General features: G+C 53.9%; 1 protein-coding gene across 2 annotated transcripts in view; it reads right to left on the bottom strand.

The window, feature by feature from the left end:
• Positions 1-1,539: 1,539 nt before the first annotated feature.
• The window catches only part of ADAMTS10 (ADAM metallopeptidase with thrombospondin type 1 motif 10), an 81,278-nt gene continuing 74,836 nt past the window's right edge, over positions 1,540-7,981 (bottom strand). For both annotated transcript variants that reach the window (XM_005429493.2, XM_031064043.1), the window contains 4 exons: positions 7,254-7,458; positions 6,494-6,670; positions 5,191-5,347; positions 1,540-3,161 (listed from right to left, as the gene is read on the bottom strand). In XM_005429493.2, the coding sequence (XP_005429550.1) occupies positions 3,052-3,161; positions 5,191-5,347; positions 6,494-6,670; positions 7,254-7,458 (649 nt within the window). In that variant the 3' untranslated portion in view covers positions 1,540-3,051. The remainder of the gene's footprint in view (positions 3,162-5,190; positions 5,348-6,493; positions 6,671-7,253; positions 7,459-7,981) is intronic.

Below are 7,981 nucleotides of genomic sequence, written 5' to 3'. Positions count from 1 at the left end.
GTCGTGCGCGGGGGGGTGGGGAGGACAGCGGCAGCTTCGCTACCAGGGACTTGGGGGTGGCCCTGCCCAGGGTGTCCCCACCTCTGCTGCTGCTGCTGCTGGGTGAGGGACAGGATGCAGGACAGAGCCCAGCAGGGATGCTCAGAGCCTTGGTGACCTCTCCCCTCACCCTGCAGTGACACCTGGATGTCACCTGTCCAGTGGTGGCCAGTCAGTGCTTGGAGGTGGTTTTAGGAATGAGATGCTTTTGGTTGCATATTTTTTGTTGCTGTTTTTTTGGGGTTTTTTTTCCCCCCTCCACTTGATGTGCAGAGCAGAGTGAGGTTACTGCAGGAAACTGAGGTCTGAGACAGTTCCTGGCCACCCTGTCCCCTGCAGAGTTACAGGATGGTTTGGGTTGGGAGGGACCTTAAATCCCATCCAGTGCCACCCCTGCCATGGCAGGGACACCTCCCACTGTCCCAGGTGCTCCAAGCCCTGTCCAGCCTGGCCTTGGGCACTGCCAGGGATCCAGGGGCAGCCCCAGCTGCTCTGGGCACCCTGTGCCAGGGCCTGCCCACCCTGCCAGGGAACAATTCCTGCCCAAGATCCCATCCAGCCCTGCCCTCTGGCAGTGGGAGCCATTCCCTGGCTCCTGTCCCTCCAGGCCTTGTCCCCAGTCCCTGTGCAGCTCTCCTGGAGCCCCTTCAGGCCCTGCAAGGGGCTCTGAGCTCTCCCTGGAGCCTTCTCTTGTCCAGGTGAGCAGGCCCAGCTGTGCCAGGCTGGCTCCAGAGCAGAGGGGCTCCAGCCCTTGCAGCATCTCTATGGCTCCTCTGGCCTGGCTGCAGCAGCTCCACGTCCTCCTGATGCTGTTGCCCAGGGCTGGGGCAGCTCTGCAGGTGGGGTCTCACCTGAGTGGGGCAGAATCCCACCCTCCCCTCCTGGCCCAGCCCAGCATCACCAGCATGGGGGGGGTCTCTGTGCCATGGGGGAAATTCTTCCTCCACATCCTAAAACAGCTCTGGGTGAATCCCCACCTCTCCCACCTGCTTTTCCCAAGGAAAACCCTCCCCTGCTTCCAAACCTCCTTATTTGGAGTGGATTGTGGTGCTGAGGGTGCCCAACCCTGTCACAGACATCTTTTATGAAAAATCCTTTCCTTAGGATTTTTCCTCCTGAGAAGGTCAGAGGCCTCAGGAACAAAATGTAAACAATGATTATCTGCTGCTGTGGAATGCAACAAGTGGATCTGTGATTGGCCCATGTTGGATGTTTGTAATTAATGGCTATTCACAGCCCAGCTGGCTCAGACAGAGAGTTGAGCCACAAGCCTTTGTTATCATTCCTTCCTATTCTATTCTTAGCCAGCCTTCTGATGAAACCTTTTCTTCTGTTCTTTTAGTATAGTTTTAATGTAATATACATCGTAAAATAATAAATCAAGCCTTCTGAAACATGGAGTCAGATCCTCATCTCTTCCTCAGTCCAACAACCCCTGTGAACACGGTCACACAACCCCAACCCCAGACTGGAGGAACACAAGTGGGAGCAGAGGCTGTGCCCGGGATCGTAGCTACTCCTTTATTATAATTCATGCCTTACGTCGCTCCTCCTCAAGAGTTAGTATGTTAAACATTGGTCAGTAGGATATATATCGATATAAAAATGGTGAAAACACCCCCTCCCCTCACCCAAAACCATCAGAACTGGAGCATGGCACCAGGAAGGAAGAGAAACGAGGTTTGCTGAGCACCAGAGAAGCTGCGATCGGCCGAGGAGCAGGTGGACACAAAAATGGAGCTGGGAGAGGAACACACAGGGGCTTTGCTTGGGGAGAAGGGGACTGTCCCCTCCCTGCACCACAGGGATGGCCCCAAGGGAACAAAACACGGCTTTGGACAAAGCTTTCCCATCGCTGTGATGTGGAAAGGCCTGAAAATAATCGCCATAATTACAATTACAATGCCAACAAAAAGCTTTGGAGAGTCGAAGTCAGGTCTCCTCCACAGGCTGCCCATGGAGGAGTTGGCCAAGGTGTGGCCACCAGGTGACCTGGAGGAATTTCAAACCTGCTCTCTTCCCATCTCTGGAGGCCTCCTGTGGGCAGAGGGGTGGGTGGCACTGGGACTGGCACCTCGAGGCCACGGCCACCCGTGGCCAGGCTGCCTTTGGAGGCAAAGCACCTTTTGGAGGCAAAGCACCTTTGGAAGTCAAGCACCTTTGGAAGTGAGCCTGAGGCTATCTCTGGGGTGCCAGGCCCTGGGGACACTGTGCCAGGCCCTGGGGACACTGTGCCAGGCCCATTTGTGTCCTGTGCTGCTCTCCCTGAGCCTGGCACAGCCTCGATGCCCATGCAGGGACTGCAAGCCCCAGCACGCCTCTGCCCCCAGCTCAGGGGTAAAATCTGGTCCTAAAAGTGACAAGGGCAAACAGGGGAACAGCCCAATCCAAGCTGGTGGCTATGGGAGTTTGGAGAGCCCCCTCAGCTCATGGGGTGGCCTGATCCCAGTCCTGAGGTGACAGGGTGCAAACCAAGGGACAACATCCCTGCTCCAGCCCCACTCCCCACAGCAGCTCCTCTCCACCCATCACCCAGGAGCCACAAGCCACGCTGGCCACCCCAGGCACCTGAACCCTCCTCCCTGGCTCCCCTGGCGTCCCGAGCGAAGGGCAGCAGCCCCTGGAGTGCCCAAGCCCTGTGATGGTGCCCTGGGGACACGGAGCAGGATGAGGCAGGAGCGGGGCGAGCGGTGCCGCCTCCCCCAGCGGGACCTGGCTCCGCTACTAATAAATAACAACATCAGAATTTCAAGTAAAGTCCCTGCTGTGCCCAGCTCCCCCCTCTCCCAGCACTCATCCAGCTGGGGCTGCAGTGGTTGAACGGGGATCCTGCCTCTGTCAAGCTCGGGGGGCCAAGGGGGTCTGTGGGGGACGGGTTTGGGAGACGCCCGTGGGAGCGTGACCGGAGTCCGTGCGGGAGCCAGGGGAGGTTCCCGGGGAGGGCAGGGCCCTCCAGTGAAGCTTTGGCCTTCCAGTTTTGCCACGGGGGTCCCCGATGTGTCCCGCTGTGTCCTAGTGGCCCTGGCAGGTTTTACAGCACATCTGTCGGAAGTAGGTCCGGCTGCAGAACTTGAACTTGAGGACCAGCGGGCAGTAGGCCACCTTGTTCACATCCTTGCATTCTGCAGGGACACAGAGGGGGGAACAGGGTCACAGACATGCAGCTACATTTCTCGTCACAGAGAAAAGCAAGGCACAGTTCTTCCCAAGAATATTTCTGGGTTTCACAGTCTCTGAACCTCAGAGAAAGGAAAAACAATTCTTATCTCATTTGCTGTGCCTGTGTTTGTGCCAAAGCAGAATGCAATGTGGGGTTGTTTACCCACAGTGATGGTGTTTGGGTTCCTTGGCCTGTCAGGACCAAGTGTGTAGCCCCACATTTCTCTTCACAGAGAAAAGCAAGGCACAATTCTTCCCAAGAATATTCTTATGTCATTTGCTGTGCCTGTGTTTGTGCCAAAGTGGAATGCAATATGGGGATTGTTTACCCACAGTGATGGTGTTTTGTTTCCTTGGCCTGTCAGGGCCAGGTGTGTGTGTGTGTGTCAGGACTGTGGGGTGACAGTCACGAGATTCTGGGCAGTTGAGTGCTTGGCAGATTCAGTTTAGATGTAATGTAATATAGAATAGAATAATCTAGTATAATAAAATAATTAATTAGCCTTCTGGTAAGATGGAGTCAGATGCATCATTTCTTTCCCCTTTGTTGGGGTTCCCTGCAAATTCAGTGAGTGGTGATCCCGACGTGATTAGAACATGCAGCCTTCTGCTCTGGAGTCAGATACATCAATTTCTGTCTCCTTGTTGGGGGTTCCCTGAAAATTCAATACAGCCAGGCTGAGGAGATCCTGGGGGGGCTTTGTCAGGGAGCTGGAAGATGCAGCCATTATGAAGAAGCTGCTGAGGACCTCACTAATGAAAATGTGCCTTTGCCAGGTGCAGTTCCTGCATGTGGCACTCACATTCTCTGAGCACAGAGACATAATTCTCTCTCCCAGGATTTTCCCTGGGAAGGCAGTGAGAAGCACAGAGAGAAGAGGAGAAAACAATTCTTATCTCTATTCTTATCTCTATATTCTTATTATTTATCTTATTGTCGATATTCTTATCTCTGTTTACTTGCACCTGTGGAATGGGTTATGGAGATTGTTTACCCAAAGTGATTTGTCAGTTGGATTCTGCTGAGGATTGTTTTGTTTCCTTGGCCAGTTGGGTCAAAGCTGTGTCCTGACTGTCTCAGACAGTCATGGGTTTTTATTTAGTATCTTTGTAGTATCCTTTTAGTATGTAATTTAGTATAGTATTAGTATAATATAATATAGCTTAATAAAGCTATAATTGTTCAATTGTTCAGCCTTCTGAATCATGGAGTCGGGGCACATTATTCCCTGGCTGGGGGATCGCCTGTTTCTACAACACCTGCATTTCTCAGTGTGGAGTTCCTTCATTTCTTGGGGTCATGGCACACCAGGTTGACCTGGGACCAGAGGGGACCAGAGCCACAGAATGGCCACATTTTCAACAGAATGATTTGGGTTGGAAGGGACCTTAAAGTCCATCCAGTGTCACCCCCTGCCATGGACAGGGACACCTTCCACTATCCCAGGGTGCTCCAAACCTCATCCAACCCAGCTCTGGACACTTCCAGGGATAGGTTCTCCCATCCTGGAGCCCAACTCTAGCTGCCATGTCCCTATCCCCAGAGTGGGACACTGTCCCTTCTGCAGAGACCCCTCCTGTACTCCTGGCACTACACCCCATGGACCAAGTACTCTGTGCAGGGGATGAGCTGTGATGCTGGGCTGCTTTGGGGGGACATGTGGGACCCCCCCGTGCTGTGTCTGGGCCTCTGGGGTCTCTACATGGCCCCACCCCACACTCAGCCATGTAAGAGTTGTGTCAGGCAGTGCCAGGGCAAAGAACCTGGGTGGGCCACAGGGATGGGCAGAAGGACCTCAAAGATAAAATTTTCCACCCCCCTGTCATGGTTAGGGACACCTTCCATTATCCCAGGGTGCTCCAAACCCCAATGTTCAACCTGGACACTTCCAGGGATGGGATCTCCCCACCCCAGAGCCCATCTGGTGCTGTGCTGGCTCCAATGTCCCCGTCCCCAGTGGGACACGTGTCCCCTCCGCAGAGCCCCCTCACCTTCAGGGTTGTCCGTGGGCCCCGACTCGCACTTGGTCTCGCACTGCTGCATCCCGGGGGGCTGCAGGGCCTCCACGCACTCCATGGACGGCTGCCCGGTGTGGGCCAGGCACTGGACGGATCTCCTCTGCTGGCCCAGGCCACACTGGGCAGAGCACTGTGGGGACAGCACAAGGGAGCTGCCAGGGCCACCAGCAAGGTGACAGGAGCGGGCACAGGGGGGGTTAGGGGGTGCAAAGGGTGCTGGAGGGGGTTGTTCCTTCCCTTCCTGGCATGAGTGGGTGATGTGGCCCTGCATCCCAAAAATGCTTGGTGTGATTCTGCAGGGCTTGGGGATGATCCCACACCCAGCCCTAAATCCCTGCCTTTCCCAGGCCTCCTGCACCCCCACATCACCCTGCAGCTCGAGGGGTGCTCAAGGCAGGGAGTGTGGCCTCAGCTCCCTTCACAGAGAGCTGCAGGCACAACTTCCCAAGGATTTGTCCTGGGAAACGCAGAGAGAAACCTCAGAGAAGAAGAGAAAACAATTCTTATCTCCACCTGCTGCTCCTGTTTTTGCACATGTGGAATATGTTATGGAGATTGTTTACCAAAAGTGATTTATTAATTGGACACCAGTGAAAATTGTTTTGAGTGATTAGCCAATCACCCAAAGCTGTGTCCTGGCTGTCTCAGACAGTCATGGGTTTTTCTTTAGTACATTATCTCTTTAGTATACTTTTAATATAGTATAGTTTTAATAAAGTATAGTTGTAATAAAATAATATAGTATAGTTTTAAAAAAATAACCATGTAGTAATATAGTATATATAGTAATATAGTATAGTAATATACTAGAGTTTTAATAAAAATTGTGTAGTTTTGATATAGCATTACTGTAATACAGTATAGTTTTAATAAAACAATTGTACAGTTTTGATATAGTATTACTGTAATACAATATAGTTTTAATAAAACAATTTTTTCTGAATCATAGAGTCAGATGCCAATCATTCCCTGCATTGAGGGCTCCTTGAATTTGATACAGGGAGGACTGCTAGGGTCACCCCACTGAGCTCTGGGGGGACCAGCAGTGGCCCTGCTTGGCAATAGGGCCAGCCCACCCCTGCTGACCCCCAGCCACCCATGGGGACCCTTCAATGACTTCTGTGAGGTCCTTCTAGGCCTGGGACACCCCCAGGGTCACCACAAATGAGCCAAAAAGGGTCCCTGGATAGTTGTGGTGACCACCCAGGCTTCTGCTGGATTTGAAGGGCTGGGGAGGCTCCTCCTGCAGTCCCCCCGTGGGGAGGGCTGTCCCTACCTCTCCCCACTCGCCGGTGACCCAGCGGGGCGGGGGGCAGCGCCGCAGGTTGCACCTCATGCTGGTGGGGGGCTTGGTGGCCTCGTGGCACTGGGAGGTGGGCAGGGTGACGCTGTGGTCGCCGCTCTTGCACAGCACGATGCGGTGGCGGAAGCCGGGCCCGCAGCTCGGGGTGCACTGCAGGGATGGGGGACACGGTCAAGGAGGGGACAGAGGCAGCTCCTGTTCCTCCCCCTGCTGCTCCCACCTCTCCTGGCTCCTGAGATACCACATTGTCACATCCATGGCTGTCACTGGTGATTGGCACTGTGCTCCTGGAGCAGCGCCCTCAGAGAGAGGAGGGATGGTGTCAATCACAGAATCAGAAGGTCCTGAGCTGGATCCCACAGTGATCATCAAATCCAACCCCTGTCCTGCACAGCCACCCCAACACCCCCACCCTGAGCAGCCCTGGGAGCTCCTGGAGCTCTGGCAGCCTTGGCACCATTCCCTGGGGAGCCTGGGCAGTGCCCAGCAGCCTCGGGGGGCAGAACCTTGCCCTGAGCTCCATGCCAAGGCCTGGCCCAGCTCCAGCCCTTGCTGGGCTCCTGTCCCTGTCCCAGAGCAGTGCTCAGCCCCTGCCCCTGTGCCTGCCCTGGGGAGGAGCTGCAGCCCCCGAGGAGCCTCCCCTCAGTCTCCTGGGCTGCAGCTGAACCAGCCAAGTGCCCTCAGCTGCTCCTCAGCCCCTTCCCCAGCTCCATGTCCCTCCTTTGGCACTCGCCTCTGACCAGTCCAGGGCCACCCACTCGGGAGGACACGTTTGGTTGTTGCAGGGCTCCAGCATCTTGGGCCGTGGCTGGCTGCAGGAGGCATCATCCAGGGTTTTCTCCTCGCTGGCAGAGATCTTCCTCTTGCAGAAGACGCTGCGGGTCCGGACGCCCTCGTTGCAGCTGCGGCTGCACTCGGACCAGTTCCCGATGGCCCAGCTGGAGATGGGGCAGGAGCAGAGCTGGGCTGGGCTGGGCCCCAGAGCCCTGCACACTGCCCTGGCCCTTCTGCAGCCACAGCCTCCCCTGGCTGAAGCACTGAGTCCCTGCACATCTTCCCCTTCAGGAGAGGAGCCAGGGAGGGGCTGGCACAATTCCTCACTGAATATCTGGGACACAGAGGAGAAACTCCCATCCCATTCCTCAGCAGAGCTGCAGTGTCACCAGTGAGGGCTGTCACTTGGGATTTTCACTCTCTGCCACCCTGGTTTTCCCCCTGGCTCCCTGCCTGTGCTCCAGGTATGTTGGAATAAGTAATTTTTTGACTTAGACATGGGGTAACTGAGAGGTGTTTTAAAAATTTAAATTTAAAAATTTAATTTTAAAATTTAAATTTAAAAATGTAATTTTAAAATTTAAATTTAAAAATTTAATTTTAAAATTTAAAATTAAAAAAATTGATTTTAAAAACTAAATGTATAAATTTAATTTAAATTTTAAATTAAAAATTTAATTTTAAATT

The sequence above is a fragment of the Geospiza fortis genome, unplaced genomic scaffold (assembly GCF_000277835.1).
Source record: "Geospiza fortis unplaced genomic scaffold, GeoFor_1.0 scaffold80, whole genome shotgun sequence".
In the NCBI taxonomy this organism is placed as follows: Eukaryota; Metazoa; Chordata; class Aves; order Passeriformes; family Thraupidae; genus Geospiza; species Geospiza fortis.
The sequence above is the reverse complement of the archived record's forward strand: the minus strand, read 5'-3'. Positions and strand labels throughout refer to the sequence as shown.